This window comes from Alligator mississippiensis, chromosome 1, assembly GCF_030867095.1.
Source record: "Alligator mississippiensis isolate rAllMis1 chromosome 1, rAllMis1, whole genome shotgun sequence".
Lineage (NCBI taxonomy): Eukaryota > Metazoa > Chordata > Crocodylia > Alligatoridae > Alligator > Alligator mississippiensis.
Window position 1 is genome coordinate 335,079,590 of NC_081824.1, and position 23,369 is coordinate 335,102,958.

General features: G+C 40.4%; 1 protein-coding gene across 5 annotated transcripts in view; it reads left to right on the forward strand.

Annotated features, from left to right (window-relative positions):
* Positions 1-487: 487 nt before the first annotated feature.
* MXRA5 (matrix remodeling associated 5) overlaps positions 488-23,369 on the forward strand; it is a 31,067-nt gene continuing 8,185 nt past the window's right edge. Inside the window, exons 1-6 of one of the 5 annotated variants that reach the window (XM_019485413.2) lie at positions 489-1,159; positions 5,535-5,723; positions 6,975-7,193; positions 13,105-13,234; positions 13,469-13,859; positions 16,774-21,882. In XM_019485413.2, the coding sequence (XP_019340958.1) occupies positions 7,006-7,193; positions 13,105-13,234; positions 13,469-13,859; positions 16,774-21,882 (5,818 nt within the window). In that variant the 5' untranslated portion in view covers positions 489-1,159; positions 5,535-5,723; positions 6,975-7,005. Of the gene's footprint in view, positions 1,160-5,534; positions 5,724-6,974; positions 7,194-13,104; positions 13,246-13,468; positions 13,860-16,773; positions 21,883-23,369 lie in introns of those variants that run through there. The other 4 variants (XM_006277556.4, XM_019485412.2, XM_019485414.2 and 1 more) reach the window with 4 other exon arrangements.

A 23,369-nucleotide genomic window follows, 5' to 3' on the forward strand; every position in this document is an offset into this window, starting at 1 on the left:
ATACCTAGTTAAATAACTAGGTATATAGAAATAAGAGTCAGACAAATTTCAGCTCTCTCTGCAGATTTTGGTGTACATTTGACAGTTGCTTGTGCTAGGAGGAGCTGAAAACCGGATTCCACCCCTCCCCCTGCTTCCTTTTTTAGGTGTAATGGCAACAACTATTTGTTTTGCCTAAATAGAGGGTGTGATTTAGCATCCTAAGGTCAACAGTTAGTTGGATTCAGCACGAGGTGCAACGTTTTGCATCAGAGTCCCACTACAAAAGTTGGGGTCTGTAAGAAACTGGTGTAAGGACTGGAATGCAGAGGGCAGGGGTTGAGTTTTTTTTACTCTAGGCATCCGCCTCGCCCCAGATGAGTGGGGCTACCCAGCAAGAGCTCAATTCGCTCTGCAGCTCTCTCGCTCAGCTCCCTCCCCACCAGCTCCTCTCTAAAGAGCCGCCCACCGAGAAAGAAGAGAAGATCAGCTACTCCCCCCTACTTCAAACCGCGCCGCACAAGCAGCCAGGAGGTGGAGCCGCAGCCGGAGCAGGGCATTGCCTGCCCAGTGCTCCGGGCGCTTTCTCCACATGCTGGCTTTGCAGAGTGACTTGATTGCTTGAGCTCGATCTGAAAGAGGGGGGAGGCCTCGTCAATTTCATCCTCGTCCATTTCACCCTGTCAGTTTCCCAAGTGCCTGAGAGCACCAGAGTGTGTGAAGTGACTGGGCGGCCTGAAGCGACTTGTATTGTCCCATCTTTTCCTCTAGAAGCAAGAGATCCCTGGATTAATTCTACTACATAGATACACATATAATAGCGTATGTGATATATATTCTATACAGAATATATTGCATATATTCTCTATATATACCTCTAGCAGTTCTATGGAGGGACTCGTTCTTCCGGAGCCATGGATGATGTCCCACCTGCAAACTGACAAGGCATGAAGAGTCCCAAACCGGGCTTCTTGGGGCTGGGGTGAGCTCCTGGATCTTGGGTACCACGGAGTGAACCCGAGAGCACGGGGAAGGAAAGCGGCTGGAGGGGAGGGGGGTTGCTCTGAGACAAACCCCGCCGAGCCCGTGCAGGCTGTGGAAAGCCTTCTCCCCTGCTGGCAGCCTGTGAGGAGGATGGGCGCTGCGGACACGGCGCTGTGAGCCCGTTTGGTGAGCACAGGTACGTGTGTTGCATCGCGTCTGCCCTTGAATGGAGGGGAGTGAGGGTGGAGATGGGAGGGATCAGATGGAGGGGGCAAAAAGGGATGGTTCCCTAGCATGGTGGTTCTCAACTTTTTTTGTAACCAGGACTCATGTGTACATACCAATGGCCAGTCCGGACCCAGTGCCCCTTACTCCCGACCCACTACCCTCAGGCCCCCAGTGTGTGGGGGTGGGGGTAAGTGGGGCCCAAGCAGCTCCTTGCAGACTGGAACTGGTTGCAAGGGAAAAGCCACAATTTCCCACACTTTTCTCCTTTAAAGGAGAATCCATTTTTAAAGTTTGCTCCGGACGCTTTCGTGAATTCTTGTGACCCACTTTTGGGTTGTGACCCACGGGTCGAGAAGCACTGCCCTAGCTCGTTTGCAAAGCAAAGGGAGGGGGCTGGAAAACAGCCTGGTTTGAAAGCGATCAGGGTCCTTTTTTTTTTTTTTTTAACTTTTTTTTTGCTGGGGGCTGTTTCCAAAAGCCTGGCGCTGTGGAGGTGAAGTGCTGACTCAGCTCCTCCGGGAGAGGCTGGCTGCGGGAGGCGGGGGGTTGCTGTGTGGCTTGCACTCGGGCGCGCCCGTGCAGTCGCTCCCGTTGGGAAGGAGGGACATTTCTCCCCTAATGGAAAGCATCTGCCTTGCAGCACAGTGGAGAGCAGAAGGCAGCCCCCCGGCCGCCGCTGCAGGAAAGCCGGCTGCTGCTGCGGCGAATGGAGCTGGGGAAGTCATCAGCAGCATCCCCCTTCCCGGCTCCCTACTGCTCAGCAAGCTTGGGGCCCCGCAGGGACAAGCGCTGGGTTGGGCTCCTATGGGGAAAACCTCGCCAGAAAGCATGTGAAGGGCAGGGCGGGAGGGCAGCAGCCCGGGCAGCCGGAGGAGGGGGGCTCAGCGCAGCCCGCCCCGAGCAGCGGTGGCCGCGGAGCGTCCCACGGCGCTGCCCCTACCCCGTGCATTGTCCCTGCTCCCAGAGGGCCTGGAGGCGGGGCGGAGCACCTGGAGAGAGAAGCCGATTGGTTGCCTCCCAGCTCCCAGTGGCGGGAAGCAGCCAATCGCAGCCCCCGGCCGGAGCCGCGCTGCCCGCCGACACAGGAGCCTGCCCCGGGGGCTGGAGCGTCCCTGTCCCGGAGGAGGGAGCTCTGTGCCCTCGGGGCGGGCAGCCTCCGGGCCTCTCCCTGGGCATCTCTTGTGCTGTGTGACTAGTGTATGCTAATCCATGAAGCGATAGCAATAGGAATAGCAATAGCGATAGCAATAGCTGTCTGACTGGGAGGGGAGGGGGTGGCTGCACATCTCAGCAGGGAGTTTAGGGTTGTTGGTTGCAGCCCTGTTGGTCTGAGGGCATAGGCAAACAAGGTAGATCATATCTGTGGGTAGATGGGATATCTTTTTATTAGACCAACTCAATTCTTGCAAAAAAATTGTTCTTTGCAAACTTTCGGGGCACAAACATCCTTCTTCAGGCACCAGGAGACTCTCCATATGCCTGAAAAAGGGCGTTTGTGCCTGAAAGCTTGCAAAGGACAATTTTTTTTTCCAACTATTTAGTTGGTCCAATAAAAATTATCACATTTATCCAAAGAACCTTGTCAGCGGGGATCTTGCCTCCTGGCCCCCTGCTCTCTCCTGCTTGCCAAGAGTGATAGCAAGTGCTCCAAGGGCAAGGAATAGGGAAGAGAGGCTGCATTTGAAGGGGACTGAGTATAGTTGTTGTTCTTTTTTTGAGGGGGAAATAGCATTTTTCTCTCTGATTGTTCTCTCCCCTCCCTTATACCCTGTCTCTTTCCTCTTGCTTCCATGAGCATGCTTCCCCATTGGCACCATCCTTCTCTTCTGCTATACGTCCTTCTTTCACACTGTCTACACTCCACTGGCCCTGCTGCCTGGTGAACAGGCTTAGAGTCAAAGGAAAGCAGGGCTGGAAGGGACCTCCAGAGGTCATCTAGTCCAGTGGTTCTCAATCTTTTTTGTACCAGGACCAGGGGCAGCACTAGGAGGTTTGTTTGGTTTTTTTTGGGGGGGGGGGTGCTATAGCCACCCCAAAATTTGCCTTAGCCCCTCCATAGCCACCCCTCCCAGTGCTGCCACCACCTACCTACCCTGCACAGCTGAGCTCACTCACCTGCCCTGTGCAGCTGAGTTCACAAAGGTGCTACGCTCCCAGAAGGGGCTGTGCCAGCCTCTTCCCGGTGTGGAGGCTGGGCCAGGGCTGGGCTCAGAGTGGGTGAGAGCAGAGCAGGCTCAGCTGCATGGTGGGGTGGGTGGGTGGCAGTGGTGGAGGTGGGAAGAGTGACTATGGGGGATTAAGGCGAATTTTGGGGTAGCCCCAGCCCAGCCCCCATACCAGGAAGAGGCTGGCACCGCGCCTGACTAGGATCCATTTGTAAACATTGATGGCCAGTCCAAACCCAGTAAGTAGTTTAAGTAGAAAACAGCTCCCTGGCCTTCCCAGTGCCCCACACTCCTGCTGCCCTCCACCTCCCAGGCCCCAGCCCTCCAGTGCGTGGGGCAGAGGGTGGGTATATGTAGGGTATAGTGGGGCCCAAGCAGCTTCTTGCAGGCTGGAACTCTGCCAGCCTACAAGGGAAAAGTCACCATGTCCAACATTTTTCTCCTTTAAAGGAAAATCAGTTTTTAAAGTTTGTTGATCATTTTTAAACTTTGTTCATGAACCTTTCATATATTCTTGTAACCCACTTTTTGAACATGACCCATGAGTTGAGAAATGTTGATAGTTCACATGTAGATGTGGCCAGAGTTGAGGGTACTTTTATGTAGAGTTGAAATGATGGCTGTATGGCATGGTTTGGATACAGATGACCCAAGTACTGAATGCAAACACAAGTACTAAATGACTGTGCAGTAACTGGAGTTATTGCACAGTAGCATCGCTGAATGGCTTTTAGGTGATTCTGCCTGTGCAGTAGCTTGTTACTACTGCACAGTAGCATCGCATCATGCTTCATGCCATGCAACACTACTTACTACACAGTAGCAATGAGCTACTGTACAGTCAGTGTCTCATATAGACGTAGCCCCTGGCAACATCGATTTAACACCCTGCCAAAGCAGGGGAATCATGGCAGCTCCTATGCATGGGTTTTGCTCCTTCTCTTGCTCCTAGGAACATTCTTTGTTGCCTACTGGTTCTCCTGTCACCTTCTGTGTACTGATCTATCCCCTTCTACCCAACTCTCCTGCACATGCTGCTCATGCTCCTGTTCCCCTCAGCATGCTGTTTAGCTGCTTGTTTCTATTTTCTCTGTTCCTCTGAACACTATATTCCTATTATTGACTCCTGCTGGTTAAAGGCAACTCCACACTCATTGGTATTTCCAGTGCCTACTTCTGTTTTCTTTCACACTGTGTAATATTAGAATAATAAAATCCTAGAAGCATAGAAAATTAGGGTTGAAAAGGACCAAAGGAGCTTATCTAGTCCAACCCCCTGCTCAAAGCAGGACTGTCCCCAATAATGTCATGCCAGCCAAGGCTTTGTCTAGCCAGATCTTAAAAACCTTTAAGGATGGAGATTCCACAACCACTCTGGGTAGACTTTTTTAATGCTTTACTACCCTCCTAGTGAGAAAGTTCTTCCTAGTATCTAACCTAATCCTCCAATTTGTCCAATCTTCCAATGTGTTGAGGTCTATCTGAAACTTAGCACTACCCTCCAGTGCATCTACTACTTCCCCAGCTTGGTGTCATCTGCAGACTTGCTGAGGGTGCACTCTATGCCATCTTCCAGGTTGTTCATGAAGTTATTGAACAAAACCAGCCCCAGGACTGACCCCTGGATATAGTATATATATATAGTAGATGCCAGCGGTCAGTCCTAGGGCCAGTTTTGTTCAATGATTTCTTCAACGACTAAGAAACCTACACTATATATGTGTGTGTGTTTGTGTGTGTGTATCTATATCTATATCTATATGTATGTGCGTGTATATCTATCTCTCTCTATATATCTATATCTCTGTATCTATATTCATATCTATATCTATATATATCTAAGTGTAGGTTTACTTAGGAAGGTGCTTCCTCTGCTTGCTCATTTGTTTTGCCTACCATTTGATTCTTAGCAGACATATCAAATCCTTTTTCAGATCATGCAAAAGGAGTGGTGCCTCTTTCAAGACTTTTCTTTCAGTTTCCTAAACTTATGTATCAATTTCCTAAACCAAATATTCTATTTTCAGTTGTAGATTAAATCATGGAAATCTTTTGATTATTTCACTTCTCATAAAAATCATATATGCGAGTTACTGATTTAAACATCATTTAGGGGGCTTAAACACATTGCATAAACCTGAATTAATAAATATTAGGTATGAATTTGGAATTTTTCAGATTTCCATGGGACTGAGAAAACTTTGGATGCTTCAGACATTTCATATTACCTTCCCTTTTTCCCTACATGGGTAAAATATTTGTCCAAGTTTGTTTTGGCATCATAGAGCAATTTTTGATGATGTCACTTCTGCAAGAATCATGAAAAAGGAAAAATAGTGTTAGTATTCTCAGAACTTGATATTTCAGGTTGGTAATTTTCATTAACTGGAATGACACCTAAATATGTACATAGTTTTTACCCACAAAAAGAGTTTTTTGTTTGTTTGTCATTGTTATATAGTCTTTTTTAACTTAACCACAGGCATTTGAGAAAATACTCCATCTTGGTTAATCCTTTCTTTGAGTTTTAATGGTTTGCATATGAAGTTGGTGGAAAAAAGTCCTGAGTCTTATTGCTTGCAGATTTAAGAAAGTTACATTTAAGAAATGTGACTTTTATACTAAGGTAAAAAAATAAAATATTAAACACTAGATTTTAATGTAGTCATAAATATGTCTCAACAGAGTTGCAAACATTGCCCTCATTGTTATGCTATCTTGTATAATAACAGCAGGAGTAATAATTATATACTTTTTGTTACACCTTTCATCAGAAGGCCTCAAAGATCTCCATAAGGTTTTAAAATTTAGGTCCACATTTTTTGTAACTTTTTCTCAGAAACTAGGCCATTTAACTGATACACTTAGCCACTGAATTTACTGAAATTATTTTTGCAAATGCTTGGTACTTAAATCCAGTGACATTCTCAATAGATTTTGTACAATAAGGATACTTATTTGTATGCTTAAATATGAATTTAGGTGCATAATTTTAAAATAAAATTTTGAAACTATTGGTTAAAATTTATTGTAGGTAGAGAGATTATATATGTTTAAGCCAAATTTTCACATTTAGGGGTTTGTTTCCTCCTAGATCCATATTTAGGTTTCAAAATAATGGTCTAGATTTTAGAATTCCTAGTTTTCCATAGCTCCCATTGGTAATTTTGTCTCAAATGATGTTGTACAACAATATCTAGTCTCAAGTTGAAAGTTTATGGTAGGTTATGTCAACAACCACTTATACAGATTTCTAGTTCTCTGAGATAAACTGCCAGAGAATGCCATATCGTGTACATATTATACACATACAAATCCAAAGTAGAAAATGCTTCACCATAGATAATATAATATTGGTATAATACTGGGAAAATAGTTACTGAAGGGAATAAGAAAAACAAATGACTTTGAAATAGAAAATAACCTGAAAGGAAAATACTGTGTTCTATCAGGTTTTTTTAAATTTGCTCTCCAGAATCTATAAATGTGTACAAAGCCTCTTCTTCATCTTTTTTACCCTCTCTGTATTCCATAAAACAACCAGGAAGTCTTTTATGTAATTTAAGTGATCGTGGTAAATAACTGTGTTTTGACAACACTTTTCTTTTATGAATAAAGCAGGTAAAACAAAGAGAAGAAAGCTGACAAGATGCAAAAGAGGGCAAATTTTGTGGCACTCTCCGTGGTGCTGATTCTGTCTCTGGGGCTTCCACAAATTGCATTTCCGTGTCCACACTCATGTGCCTGTTATGTTCCCACTGAGGTTCACTGCACATTTCGGTCATTAGCAGCTGTTCCAGGAAGACTTTCTAAACATGTGGAAAGAATCAATTTTGGGTTAGTATTGCAATTTTACTGAATAGTTTTACATTCTTTGTATATAATCCCATATAGATCTGTACATATGTTACATGGTGAGAGATGTGTGTCCTCCTTAGATAGCATTGTAATTGTGAATGATTGTTGATAAGTTGTGGAGTTCAAACTAATATCTCAGTCACTGGTAGAAAAATGTTCTGGCCAATTTTAGTTGTCAAACATAAATGGGCATTTTTTGCCATAGGTGTTATTTTTAAGTCTTGTCACAGTATTTTATAAAGATGGTAAGAGCGAATCTTTGCCTTAGTCAATACAGATTAATAGAATACTTTATATTACATACTGTTGAGAGATTTCCATTAATTTAGTATATGAATATTTGGTACCACATCTGGAATAAATAAGATATATTTTAAAGAATGTTGTACCCAGTGAGAAACTGGTAACTGTGATGGTAGCCAATATGTTTGTAAAATAACTTAGAAACTGGAAAACTGTCTCTGACTTGTGAAGGATAACTCAGGTATTGACTTATTTGCTCAACTAAAGTTAAAAAAAATTCTACATCTTTTAAACCAATCCTGTATAACAAATAATATACCTTTTTAAAAAGGACACATTTCTATACTGCATCATACTATAGTATGCAGTAACTAAAAAGCATTTGTAGCTTTTTAGCCTTCATAGGGTCTCATTTGAAAGCAATGAAACTAACTATGGAGTGACAGATAACTACTATAATTAGCCTGGCTAGATCAGATTTCCAAATTCTTGTCTGGGATATTTCTGATCATCTGCTATCAGCATCATCTTATAGCAGTCTGCATTTAGAAAATAAAATTGTATGCACAAATAAATATGAATGAAATGATAAATCTAACAGATAAGATACTCCAGGAGTCATTTGAGTCTGTTGTCTCAAAGTTATTGCTAATCAAGATGCAATGAATAGAGACCAAACTCTATCTTGACATGTTTGCATTTTTCTAACTGGCCCTACATCTTTTTTTGAAAATAAAAGGTATTGAATATGAATAGGATTCACTATTCTAACTGAAAAAATTGTATAAAAATAAAAACATTATTAAAAGAATATTGATGTTGCATAGTCAAGAACTCAAAATTTAGGGAAAATTCAAAACTAAGGTTGCCAGTGCAAATGTATTTGCCCCTCTTTTGTGTTGCCTAATTAGCCTCATTTTTTGTCCTCTGGAGTCTCTTCAAAGAAGGCCTTAAATACTTATGTGCATGCCTCATGTCCCATTTCCATCCTGCTATTTTGAGACATATACAAATGACATCTGGCCTGATTTAAGTCAATGGCAAAACTCTTGTGACTTAACTGGCCTTAGGGTGTAAAAATAAAAAAATATGCAAGCCAGCATCTTCCTTTGGTCTTCTTATCCTTTTTGGCTGATTTCTTTTAGATTATAAAATGATCTTTATTCATTATTAACCATATATATATGTATATAACCTACCCTTCCAGAAAAGTAATTATAACAACTACTACCCCAGAGGATGCCCATACACAGAAAGACTTCATCTGGAGACTGTTAACTCAGGGTAATGACTGTTTTGTAATAACAAAGGAGTAGAAAGTGGTAAAAGAGCACTAGAGAATCTGGCTTGTTTTTAAATTGCCAGCTGAAGTTAAACTAAAAGAAAGTAAATGTTTGAATAGCTAAATTAATGCCTACAAACAAGATTCATTGTCTTTTTCTTTACGCGTCTGTCTAAGATTATTTAATGACCTACATTCATCAGTAGAGTCTTACTGTTTATATTGATGTAATAATTTGAATTAGTCCTGAATCTAGATTAACTAAATGGTATAGAAGGCGTTAAGCTGTTCCACATCAGGATGTCTGACCTTGATGTCATTTTTGTACTAGTTTTATGCTACTGTAACTTCATTTCATGGTGTAAAAATAATGCTAAAGCCCACTAATTCATTTCTAACTTGTGTATCTATCGCTCTCCAAATAGAATATAAAATTTTGGTTTAGCTTGCTTTTCTTTCCAGAGAATGATATGTATTCATTTATGACAAAAAAGATCAGCCAACTGTAATTTGCCGCCCATTTGCAGTATTCCTTGATTTAACCACCCAAATATCAAGCTATGTGTACATTTAAAATGTGTATGCCCTGCCTCACTCTTTATACCCTTCTCCACTAGTGGCTAGGCTTAATTCTGGTATTCTCTCCATTTTTCTGTACTTTTTAAATTTTGTTTTTGGGGTTTTTTAATCCATTTTAATCATTTATCCTTTATCTTTCCTTTTTTCTTTATAGCCAGGACAGATTGCAAGCATAAATGAAAAACTGTTCAGACACATTCTTGCTGTGTTCTTTATGTCTGACACCGGCTACTTAGGAAAATGGATGTCTCACATAAAATTACTCGTTCCATGCAGACATTAAGCAATTCTCTTCAGGGGTTCTCAGTGTTAGTTATGGCAAGTTACTAGGCTACCACTAAATCCAAGGCATTTTTGGTAGAATTTCAGTAGTTCCATCCATGAGATCACTGAATGTTTTTCCACTTCTCTGACCACATAGCCACCTCTTGCTTTCATCCCCGTGATGCATATACATCTCTTAATCAAGTTAATCTTCAAACGTGTGTTTACATGTGCATTTACACTGTCTTAAATTTACTGTGCAGTAAGTTAGTGCACAGTAAGCAGGAATAAGCTGGCATCTATACATGCAGGCATTACAATGCATTAACACTGTGTGTGGACTGACTTGGGACTATTGTTAGTCCTAAGGAAGTCCATGCACATGGTGTTACTGCACAGTAAGGTGTCTACACATGCATTACTCTACAGTAAGTAATTGGGTGTAAATTTGATACCTGCATGATGCAGGTATCAAATTTATTCTCAAGTCAGTATAAGTCACCATATTTACTGTGCACTACTGGCATGTGCATGTAGACACATGCCTGTACTTCACAATAATTTTGGTTACTCCACAGTAAATGTGCACATGTACACACCCACTGATGAGGTACTACATGACTCTGATGCAGCCTATTGGTCACTATGTCTCAATGTACCCCTCACCCTGATTAATGGCTAACTCTTGTTTTAATATTCCTTTGTCATCTTTTCTCACTCAGGCTTTCTCCCTTTCTCTTTACAGACAGAATTACATTAATTTCCATGTACCGTTTTTTTCAAAGCCTTTCTGAAACGTTCTTTCCATTACCTTTCCACAGCCATGCCATTACCTCACTTTTGACCTATCTTATTCTCAATTGCAGTTGCCTGATTTTTCAAGGAACATATGGAATATGTACTCCCCTTCTCTCAGTCTGTTCATTTCTCACCCACCCGCTTCCCTTTACTTCTCAATAGTCATGTCTACATGTGCATTAAGGCACTTTTTCTAATGCACATTAAATTTAGTACCTCCAATATGAGTTACTAAAAAAATATGTATTATGCTGCCTTATGTGCAGTAACAAATGTGCATGGTTTTTAAATGATGCTTAATGCGCAGTTGCCTATTTTATTGTACATTAGTATAATTGAATACTTTTTATGTGATGTTTTAATAAGCAGTAAAATAGGTTATTGTCTATATATAGTAGCCCAATATTTCTCTGTGAAATTTAGATGTTAAATTATTTGGAACACAGAACATGTCATTTTGTTAACTGTGATGCAGATGCCCTGTCTGACAAATATTAAATCATAATTATATTTTGGCAATGCCCTCATTTTAAAGGCATTTTCTATTAAAAACCACTGCCAGGAAACACTGTGTTAAATGCTCAATAGTTGGCACATAATTTGAGTTTGCGGACAATACACCCATTACATGATTGAATTGTGCATGTAGAAGAAATAGTCACAAAATAAACATAAAATAAAAAAAAATGTTTATGTAAAGGGGACTTCAATGTAAAAATATTTTTATATAAGCAATTCTCTTTCATGTCTACAAAATATGTGCTCCTTTTATATCATTTGTATTTAGGCAGCCATTTTTTGTGAGTAAAACTTGTGCTGTCATGCTGTATGATTTGGTCCTATAAACCAGAGAGAGCATTTCTAGAGGCTGCTACATGATTTATAGGACATAAGACCCATTTAAAAAAAAGTCTTAGACCTTTAGATCTTATATTCAATTTTGATATTGATTTCAATAGAAGTGAGGCAATAAACATGCTTTTGTTGAACATCCTAGAAAAGTACCTACCTGCCTAACTACCTCTGAAATTATAGACTTAAGGTACTTTTGAAAACAGGATGTAGACCCCTAAATCACGTTGCTGTTTTTGAACATACTACCCTACGGGTGTGTCTACATGTTGCCATACAGCGATGTTGCTATGCACCGTGCTTTAGTACTTCCTTTTGGAAGTACTAAAGCATGGCACAGTAACCGCCCATACTGCACCATGTGTGCCATGTATGATTAGATTTCGCCTCCATGTTACTATAGCGGTGCGCTATGCTGGGGGAGTGTGCCACTATGGCAGTGCAGCTGCTGATCATGTAGACCCACATGATCACTATGTCACTGTAGTGTACTGTACGGCAATGTAGCACATTGCTATGCTGCCATTGGGCGACGTGTAGATGCACCCCGAGAGTTTTTTTTTTCTTATAAAAAAAATCCTTATTTAATAATGTAGGCATTACACGGTTCCACCTACTTTGCTTTAAAATTATTTTTCCATTGGCATAAAAGACGTTTTTGTAGGATATACAAATCGTGTTTCTTTGCTGTCACATTTGCTTTCAGACTAGAAATACATACTAGAATTTATTCATAATAGGCACAAAAAAGCAATGGAATTATATAGAGCAGGCTGTTTTCTTACTGAAAATGATTCTGAAATAATGAAAGAGAGGGTGTAAAAAGAGATAATTTATGGGTGTTCCTTAAGCCCAAGCGGCTCTATGATAGGATTAAAATAGCGTTAAGAAACAAGAACAGCAAGAAACAGCGACCAGAAATCTTTAGTAAACTCCAAACCCTTCAAGAACACCATATACTGTAAAATCCAAATTCATCTTCTTCGTGCATGGGGCAAGGATATGGGTTAGATTGCCTCTCAGACCCCTTCGAGACTCAGTGTTCTATGATTCTCTACTGATGGTTTAAAACTCACCCTGAAAAATAATATTTTAAATGTATATGTAATTCACAGTTGCTAGAGGTCAAATCAGCATGTACATTTGTCCTTTGTGCCTATGTGCTGGGTGTCCAAATGCAGAATTGGGCATCCAAACTTAAGGCTTCTATGTTCACAGATGGATCTTGACAAGCCAGTCGAGAAAGCAGAAATAGCAAATAGCCTTTCTGTCCTTTCTGTCTCAAAATAAATTTCTAGACTCAAATTTTATAACTAGAAGGTCATTTCCTACATTGTATGTCATTCATTCAATGCCCAATTTCACATCATGAGAATAAGAGAAGCATTTAAGCTAATAAATGGTTTTCTGAATCAAGCATTGCTTGGCAAACATTTGTTTTTAAAGTTTTCTCCACAAATCTTTATTCATTTAATGTTAGTGGCTTTGCTGGCAACATTATTCATCCTCTAGGTTGCCAGTCTCCATGCCATCATAGATTGGCTTCATGCCATTCCTTGTACCATTCCCACAAAAGTTAGCTTTATGGAAAAGTATACTAACCAACAGCTCTTAAAATTTAAATTCTCATTTATTGCTTCTACTTTTAAATTATGGCCAAACTATCATAAATCAAGGTAAAATAACATTAATGTAAGTATGAGCTAAGTACACTTGCCTTGTAAAAATGTATAGTAAGTTTTGGTCCTTCAGCTATACATATTAGGATTCATCTGAAGTTTCTTTAAAATGTAGATTTTATTAATTTATATTTAGCTTTTCATAAGAGTTTGTCATGAAAGAAATATAACCGAATGTTATCATTTTTTCCAGGTTTAACAGCATACAATCTATATCTGAAAACTCATTTGCAGGGCTTACAAAACTGGAATTGCTCATGATTCATGGAAATGACATCCAAAATATACCCAATGGGGCTTTAAAAGATCTTGTGTCTCTACAGGTAATGCTCAGGTATTTCTAAATATTATAAATTGCAAGTTATTCACTGAAAAAAACACAAGTAGGATTCTTTTTTATTGTCCAGTGGGATGACCATTATTCTTTCAAATATATTAAAAGATTTTGAACCACACTAATGTCATGATAATTTCTATTAACGACCATTTAAAAAAAAATCTTTCTGCACTGTTTTCCTGTTATGAATAAGAAGTTATTTCTTTCTTGGCCTTTTTAGGTTTTCAAGATTAGTTACAATAAACTGAAAGTCATTACAGGCCAAACCCTTCAAGGACTTTCAAGCCTAATGAGACTGCACATGGACCATAACAGAATTGAATTCATTCACCCATATGCTTTTAATGGATTAACTTCCCTGAGATTGCTCCATTTAGAAGGAAACTTAATTCAGCAGCTGCATCCCAACACATTTTCAACATTTATCGTTCTTGATTATTTCAAACTGTCAACAGTAAGACACCTCTACCTGTCTGAAAATGCCATTAGGACACTGCCTGAAAGGATGTTTCAGAGAATGCCACTCCTGGAAAATCTTTATCTTCATGGGAATCCCTGGTCCTGTGACTGCAACTTGAAATGGTTTCTTGACTGGAATGAAATGTCAGTAGGTAAGGAAAAAAAAAGAGTGATTTATTATGCTCAAGACTGTGGCAATGTCTCATTAATTTGACATGCCTCTGCTGTCCATATGAAACCCTTCAGTATCCTCTGGGCTGTACTGCTTATATCTTGTAACTATCCTAAGAGCTGTTGTGTTTTTTTTTCACTATCCCAAAAACAAGCATCTTGATTAAATTATAACCATGAATTTAATCAAGAAGCAATTATTAATCTTTAGCTAAATTCAGTATTCTATCACAGACTGAATCATGAATCCTTACATTAAAAAATGCAATAAAAAATGGAAACAAAAAAGGTCGGTGGAGTCATAAGATATATCCATGGTGCAAGAGCCAAAATACTGGCTTTTTTTGTTATAAATCCAAATGAAAGTTACCCAAGGCATGTCTACATGTGCATTAGTATGCAGTGGTTACTGTGCATTTAGTTAGTACCTGTTATTACCAGCACTACTGAACAGTAGCAATGGCACACACCTTTTAGGTGATGCTACTACGCAATATAATAATTCTACATTAGCATGGTTTTTGCCAGCCATACTGACAGGCAGTAGAATAAGTTTACTGCACTTGTAGTATCTCATGTAGATGCGCCCCCAGAGAATTAAAAGCTGTTTCTGGGAAGACATTTGGAGAACTGGAAGCAATACATTCAACTGTAGAACAGAGAGGGAGAAAAAAAAGAAAAGGGGGTTAGGACTAGGAGATGCATCTGGAAGGTTGCAACAATTGGGAAAGGACATATGTGATTATGGTTTGCCATGGTTAATATATGAAGATCCATATCTTTTAAGTCAGGATGTTTAGAGCACACGCACACATTTGCAGGACCCAATCTACAATGACACAGCTTACTTTAAGCCATCTGATCATATATCTGGTCGCGTTTGTACACACATTTGCTGGTGCCAGTAGCTGTGGCAGGAACACACTCTCAATCATTCTGGGTGGGAGAGGGGAGGACAGGTTCAAGAGAGGGCTAGCAGGTCTGTGGGAGGTTTTGATGAGTCTGTGAGGTTTTGGCGTGATCATGGGGGGGGGGGTCTGTGCAGGAGGAGTAGTAGGACTATGTGGGTGTTTGGTAGGGCTAAAAATAGCCTAAGCAGAACAGATGTGGGGGACAGGGGAGAAATGTGTAGGCCCAGGACTGGGATGAGCATCTGGGCTTTCCCAGGCCTGGGCTTGTGCTCTGAATATGTATACATCCTTAGTTAAATTGGGCACAGGTTAGTCTGATCTACATAGTGCACCACCTTAGTTGAACTAATTTAGACTGGGCCAGCCATTTATTGCCTGTTTTAAACTTCCTGAATATCTGTATAGTTCAGCACTTAAATCAACCTAACACTAACTAGATTGATCTGAGAATAACATGTGCACATACCCTCAGTTATGTTCAGGAATAGCAATGAAGATAACCTTGAAATGTTCAAATGATGAAATGATCTTTATATTCAGTTATTTTTATAGGACTCCTTCATCCATTTTATAACAAGCTCCGTACATGATAGGGTATGACCATAAGTACTGTTTTTAACAATGATTAGTCAAGACTGTTTCTCTTTGTGAGACAGTTCTCTACTGAGTAAGCCCTGAGGCTGATAACATTTCATTTTACTTTAAAACATCATACATTGACTATCTAGAATTTGATCAATTCATTTAATTAAATATTCCAAATCTCAATGAAGACAAAAATTCCTACAGGGAAGAAGGGGTGTCAAACTGACAAGTAATATTTTAATTATAAATGAAATTCTAACAACAAATATTTTGGTAAAATGGAAATGCTTCATTTTGATATTCTATATTATATAATAAAATTTTAATACCAAGTATAAAGGAAAAGTTTTTCAAATGAAACAATCAAAATGCTTTGTTTTGAAAATGGCAAAGTAGATTTTTTATATTATGAAGGTGCTTTGTTTCAATTTAATCAGTATAAAAATGACATTAAAATCAATGTGTTCTCTTATGGGTCCTATCCCAATAGTCTAATGGATAAAGCACAGGTATTTGGAGCTAACAATCATGAATTCAAGTCCCATCTTTGGTGAAACCATCAACTGTTTCCACTGATTGTAAAAATTACTTATGTTTTAAGGCCTCCCATATAGTCTAGTAGTTAGGTATGGGAAGTTTCATTTTTAGGATGTTAGTGACAGCAGTGGGCATAGCTGTCTTCTAAGCAGTTGATCTGAGTTTGATTCCCAGACAATGAAACTCAAGTCTTTGAGTTCAGGGGTCTGGACAAGGTGATCCTTTGAGTCCTTTCCAACCTTATGATTTTATGACATTTCAGTTTTGATGAAAATATGTTTGCTGATGGAAAAATGTCATCAGAAAAATGTTGAAAAGATCTAATACTTACTCTTTTGATGCCACAGTGATAGAAATGTACCTTTTCAAACACTGAAGTCTATATCGCTTCATCATTTTTGCACATACTTTATTTTGCAAACGAAAAGGTAACTCTTCAAGCAAATAGGAACATATCTGCGCATCATAAATAAAGGCCTATTTCTCTGTATGTTTATATTCATTTTATGGGTAGAGCAGAGATATGTGTCTGAATAAAATGGGCTGGACAATACAGGTGATGGTTTAAAAAGTGGTCTTCCATGCCTATACTTCTTGAGGTCCAGTCTGTGAAATGGTGGGTCTGATTTTCAGAAGTGTTGAACATTGAAACCTCCTATTGAAGTCAGTGGTAGCTGTTGCTGCTCAGCACCTGCCTCAACTGGAGATCTGGAATGGAAAAGGAAGCACATAAGTCACTTCTGAAAATCTGACCTATGATATGTGTGTTGCTAAAGCATTTATTAAGATGTCTGGATAATGTCAGACTTCTGTGCCATAATTTTGTACAGCTTCCTAGAATGTATGTTTTTTGTGTCTCTAGGTGTCTTAAAGTGCAAAAAGGATAAAGCCTATGAAGGAGGACAGCTCTGCTCTAAGTGCTCCAGTCCCAAGCATCTGGAGAAACAAGATATTCAAAATGTAAAGGATATATCATGTAGAAAACCCATTGTACAGTCCTCACTGAAACAGAACAGCAGCATTAATGAGGAGGAAGGAGGTGATAGTTATGAGTTTCCTGTGGAGGACTTTCAGTCATCCACATGGAACATTACTCTGAATATGACTGATGAGCATGGAAACATAGTGAACCTGAACTGTGAAATCAAGAAGCCAGCAGACTCTACCAAAATTCAGTGGAACCAAATTTCTCCGCAGGAAATTGAAATTAATGCTACAATTTCACTGGATTTTGAATGCCCAATGAACCGAGAAAACTATGAAAAACTATGGAAGCTTATAGCTTATTACAGTGAGGTGCCTGTTAAATTAGAAAGAGAAATCATGCTTAGCAAAGAACCTAAAATAAGCTATCGATACAGGCAAGGCTCAGATTATGATGCCTTTTATTACACAGGTGTCAAAGCTCAAATACTTGCTGAACCTGCTTGGGTGATGCAACCTCTGATAAACATCCAATTAAACAGGCGCCAAAGCACAGGGAAAAAAGTAGTGCTGTCTTTTTTTACTCACTTTTCTCAGGCCATTCAGACCAAAGACACAAAACCTCAGAGAAGCAGTTGGGTAATGATAGAGCAAAGTCAGAACATAAGGACAGCCCAGAGTGTAATTGAAGGCTCAGACTGTCAGCTGAGCTGCAATGTGAAAGCATCGGAGAGTCCCTCCATTCAGTGGGTGTTTCCAGATGGGAAAAAACTGAAAGCTCCTTTCAATGAGAAAGAAAGCAGGTTTTCCATCCTCAGCAGTGGCCAGTTAATAATCAAAAAAGTAGACTATGTTGATTCTGGATTGTACCACTGTGTTGCTCAGGTGCGAGATGAAGTAGACCGAATGGCCTATCGAGTTTTAGTGCAACCTCCAGTGATTCAGCCAGCTGACCCTGATGTCATGAGGGTTGAAAAAAATGTTAGAGAGCCAATAGTCATGCCTTGCAGGGCAGTTGCTGTACCAGATGCAGAGCTGAGCTGGATCCTTCCAAATGGCCATGTGCTTAATCATTTATCAAACTCATCAAAAGGATACATGTTAGACAATGCCACGTTGTTCATTCCAAACAGCCATACCAGTGATAGTGGCTATTATAGGTGTGTAGCAGTGAATCAGTGGGGATCAGATCAGTTTGCTGTTAGGGTTACAATAAGTAAGATGGTATCTGACAGATCCTTTAAAAAGGTAAAACTGAGGAAGCGTCCAATTTCAAAAAGCTCCACCAAGAGAAGAGGGGGTATAACAGAAGATGAGGGAGGGTCAGGTGCAGAAGAGACCAATGAGCCCCCGCACAAAAAGAACCACCTGAAAGACCGGGAAGTATCGATTAAACAAAAGAATGACCTGGTACCTGAGGCTCAACTTAAAAAAGGTAAAAAAGGCAGGAGAAAAATGAAATTCTGGAAAGCTACAGATAAAACCCAAGAGAGCAACGTGGCAGAAGGCCGTAGAGTATTTGAATCTCGAAGGAGAATTAATATGGCAAACAAACAGATCAATCCACAGCATTGGGCTGACATTTTGGCAAAGGTTCGTGGAAGAAATCTGCCTAAAACAACAGTAGCACCCACCCTTTCTTTAAGAACTGCGTTGTCCTTAGTTATGCAGAAGGCCACAACAGCTCCTTCTCTAGTGGCCAACCCCCCCCTGAAACCAGCGCTGGAGATAGAAGCTGATATAGAAGAGTCTTCAGCAGAGGCATCCCACGTGGGTGAGAATGAGCTGCCCTCAGCCACAATTGCCCCCACTGTTATAGGACAGGATTATAGTCAAGATCACAGACCTTCAGGTCAACCCACATTAATGAGCACAGAGACAGGGCCTTCCACTGAATACAAGCATTTTCAATCACCTACAAGTATATACACTGTAGAAAACCCTTTTGTGTGGGAGACATATGTTTCAACAGCCTCTTCAACCTTAATAACACAAGATCAGCAGCACGGTAGTCAAAAAAGGGATTATTTTTTGACATCCAAAACAAGCAGGAGTACTTCCACAAAAGAGCTTCTTAATAAAAAAATGATAACTAGCATGCCTCATACTCAAAGTAATTTGTTCATAGCAGAAAATGCAGAGGCAACACCTCCTTATTCAGCAGAGGAAACATCTGCTTCTGCAGAGCTACCAGAGGATGCTGCTTTCCCTACTGCATCCCAACCTATAGATTTCCTAACCAATGTGGAGACAACTTCACAGAGCACTGAAGTGAACCATGTGCATGCTGACTCTGTACATTCTCAGAAGAATGAGATCAGCTACATAGATGTAATATCCACTCCTACTATTTATTCATCCTCTACTCCATTTAAAGGCTTTGGCATTGGAGCCAGCAGTTTCATAACGCATCAGCATACAGGGGTACCAACAGGTCAAACTAAAATTGCAGATGTTGAGTTAAGCAGAAATAATCAAGTTTTCACATCAGGTAGTGGCAAAACCGGTGAAGAGCCACAGGTTAGCAAGGACATAGAGACTCACATAAGAATGTCTAGTAGCAGTCAGGAGAGTTTCAAGGGAGATGCACATAAAAATGTGCCTGTTTCAAACCTCTACCCTGCATCTACATTGGCAAGTACTATCACTCCTCTTAGAACAACAGAGCTGAGTATAACTGCTGCTTCATTTGGCAAGCTGACCACTATGGCAATGGTGACAACTCCCTATAGAAAAACTACTTCTGCTAACTCATTGGTTACCCAGCATCCCAGAAAAAGACCTTATGGGAGGAGAAGATTAAGACTCAACAGATTTCGGCAAAGACCAAAGCCTATTCCTTCTACTGCTTTTACCACAGAGGGAACACCCATTGTTCAAAAAACCCCTAAACCAGAATCCATTATTCAAAGTACACCTGGAACTCTGATAGGGGAGGATCAGAAAAATGAGGCTAAGAAACAAGTTGAGAAAGATAAGCAGTTAGAGATGATTACTTCTTTAGTTACAGATGCAAATGTTTTAGAGAAGTCAACTACATTCAAAGACACAGATTTAGCCTCTTTACATTGGCCTACTTCTTCTCCACCTGAAACAACATATGTGACACTTTCTACTACTTCTGAAACCCTGGTAGTTCCTGTGACTGCTATCACAAATACATCAGAATATGATGGACTTAACAGAGCTTCTGTTACAATGTTAAATGTGTCCCCTGAAGCAGACCAGGAGACATCAACATACCATACTTTAGGTATTGTACCTGAAGCAGATATAACTGAAACAGGTTATGAAGTTACAAATGGTAAAGCACAGGAAACAAGCACTGCAGTGTCCTCTGAGCATATCTATAGCTTGGTATCATCAGCCAGGCCTAGATACTCAGCCATTCCAGAATTTCAAGAAGAATCTCTTTCCCTTGGCTCAAAAAATGAAGAGAATGGAATCAGTCCTAGCATATTCCAGTCCACACCTCCCACTGTGCTTTATTCAAGTACTCCTGGTGATTTCATGGAAGATTTTAAGGATCTGTCAACTCCAGATAAACTGCAGGAGTCTTTAAAACCTTTAAAGACAACAATGGTTACTACACCACTGCATCAAAGTGAAGCAACAACCTTATCTTCTTCCTACAGCACAACAGAATCTCAGTCTCTTACTTCTACAGAAACAAAGACATCTGTTACTATACCGGTACAAACTGAGATAAAATCTTTTCTGTGGAGCAGGAAAGAAGACACATCACATGCATTTGATAATGAACCTATTCCTGTACATACAACTACAAGTCTTGGCTCTCCAGCTACATCTGTTACCCCTTTCTCATTTACAAAACCTACTGCTCCTCCTTCATCTATTTCAAGCAACTTACATGTGTCTGTTCATTCTCCTACAAAAGAAAATAACATATTTAATCAAATAGGCTTGCCAGAGACCAAGAGAGTTGAAACTGACAGTGTAAGAATTATACTTAGCTCAAGGCAAAATGTTTTTTCCACTCCATATTCAAACCAAAACAGAATTAATGCACAACCCAAAGAAGAACAATTTAAAAGGACCTATACTAGCAAATCAAACAATAGTTTACTGCTGAATGCAAACTTTCCCCGTCAGCCAGCAGGGAAGATACCAGTCTTAAACCAGCGACCAGTTATTGTGCCTCCAAAGCAGATTCCATCAAGGGGCACAGTGAGGTCCCCATATCTAATCACACAGGGCTCATTTCAGCATTTTGTAACTCACCAGCCCCTCCACTATACTAATAAACCAGAGATAACAGCTTATGCAGCACACACAACACAGGATAAAAATGCCCCTCATGCAGAACTGACCACCACAACAGTAGCCACTCCATTGTACAGACCTAATTCCCTCACTCCAAGCAGGTTTAGCAATCAAGGTCAAAACAGATACAATATCAACTCCAGAATTTTTGGCAATAACTATATTCCTGATAACAGAGGCACATCTGGGAAACTTCCAAGTCAAGGAATCCCATATTATCCTAGTCTCAGAATTCCATTCATCTTTAATAGAACCAGGATATTCCCACATATAGGAATGAATCCTAAAGCTGTAGTGCCTAGTCCATTTGCTCCAGAAAATACAAATGAGAAGAAAGTTGTCCAGCTTTCACCTACCAAGAGTACAGTAAAGAATGCTGCCTCGGAGTCTCCAGTGTTTCCAGTACCTCCACAATCCCACATCTCCAGCACCATACCACCTGCCACAACTACTTTGAAGATCACCTCTCCAGCACTTCTCTCTCAAAGCAACAGACCTCAAATAACTTCTACCATTCAGTCCTTCAGAAGCATCCATTATAATAATAAAAAAGTTCCACTTGTGCCGAAACTAGGAGGAATTCTGACACACAATTCCAGCGTAATTCAGGTTTCAACCAATTTCCGAGGACTTGGAGAAAGACCTAAAATCACCACAAAAGGTTCTCACAGCTTATCTAGCCTTGCTGAAACAGATGCTATTATTCCATGTGAAGCAGTGGGAGAACCAAAACCTTTAGTGACTTGGACAAAAATCTCCACAGGTGAGTTACTCAAACATTTATTCTACTCTATGCAATAATTTCCATATACGAATACAGTAGAATTAAATTGTATTGCACAACAAATATCTAAAACACCAAATTACACCTTTGTCCCTCTTAGTCATGGGATCACTAGGCTTTATAAAGCTTTATAAAGACTGCCAATGGATTAGAGAAAAACCTCCAAAGTTTTATTACTGAGAGATACAAATAATTTTTCAGTCTTTTGTAAATGTGTATGCTAAGGGTCTGATCCAAAGCTCATTGAAATAAATGGAGAGACTTCATAGTTTTCACTAGATTTTAGGTCAGGCCAAAGTGTAACTTATTGTTAATATTAAAAGTCATCTCCAGGGAAAATTATGAATTGTAGTATTTTTGTAGCAGAAGAGACACCCCTTTTATTCTCCTAGACTGCAAAGCCTCCAAGAATGAGCTCTTGCCTGGATAAAAATTTATGGTGAAGCTCCCTATGCTGAGGATGGTGCTCTAGAGTTCTTTACATTGTATGTCCAAATACATCAGTTCCTGAAAATCATGCAGTCGAAGACTTCAAGTGTAAAGACAGCTTTACATTCTGAAAAAGTTTTCCCTCTATTTTTAAGTATTAACAAGGGAGATATAAAAGTCAAATTCTTCAATTAGAGCAGGGGTTGGCAAAATATGGGCTGCAGGCTTGATCTGGCCCACCAAATGATTCTATCTGCTTTGCAGTTGGTCCTCTGAAGGAGAATTGTATCTGGCCCATGTCTACCCTGGTTTTCAGCGCCTTCCACCCTTTTCCCTTACTTGTGCCATAGCTGGTTACAGCAGCAGAAGCAGCTCTAGTGGTCAGGCAGCTACTCCCCTCCCTGGCTCAGCCCTCCCTGCCCACCTCCCCGACCCCCAGCACCTGGTGTATGCTCCAAGGCAGGGGGCGCTGAGCTCTTGACCATGCTTCTCCCCTGAGAGTCTATCTTTGTACAGCTCTGACCCTGTGGCCATTTGCAGACCAGACAGCTCAGCCTCCAGAGAGAGTCAAAGCTCAGGTCTGGTTCTCCCTGCTGGCAGAGGAGGAGTTTCAGGGGGAAGAGGGCCGGGAGCCATGAGTTATTCAGGCCCAGCTGGACTGGTCCAGGGCCTGGTAGAGGTGTGGGTGCTACTGACATGGTGCTGCACTTGGGGCAGGAGAGGGGTGCAGGGAGAGCTGCTAGGAGCTGGTGTGTGTTTGTGTGTGTTTGTTTCTGGATGTGTGAATGCATGTGTTTGCATGCATGAAGCCCTCAACAGATCAACAAAACTTGTTAAGTGGCCATCCAGCTCAAATAATTGCTTACTCCTTGACTAGAGTCAAAGGCATTATTTGGCTCATATGGATTATTCCTAACTGAGAGTCTTCTCTTCATCCATATCCACTTTTAGATTCTGTTTGGTTTATAAGCATTTGGTGTTGAATAAACACAAAGTTATAAAGTTCTATAAGTGCCTTTATCTGTAATTATATATGA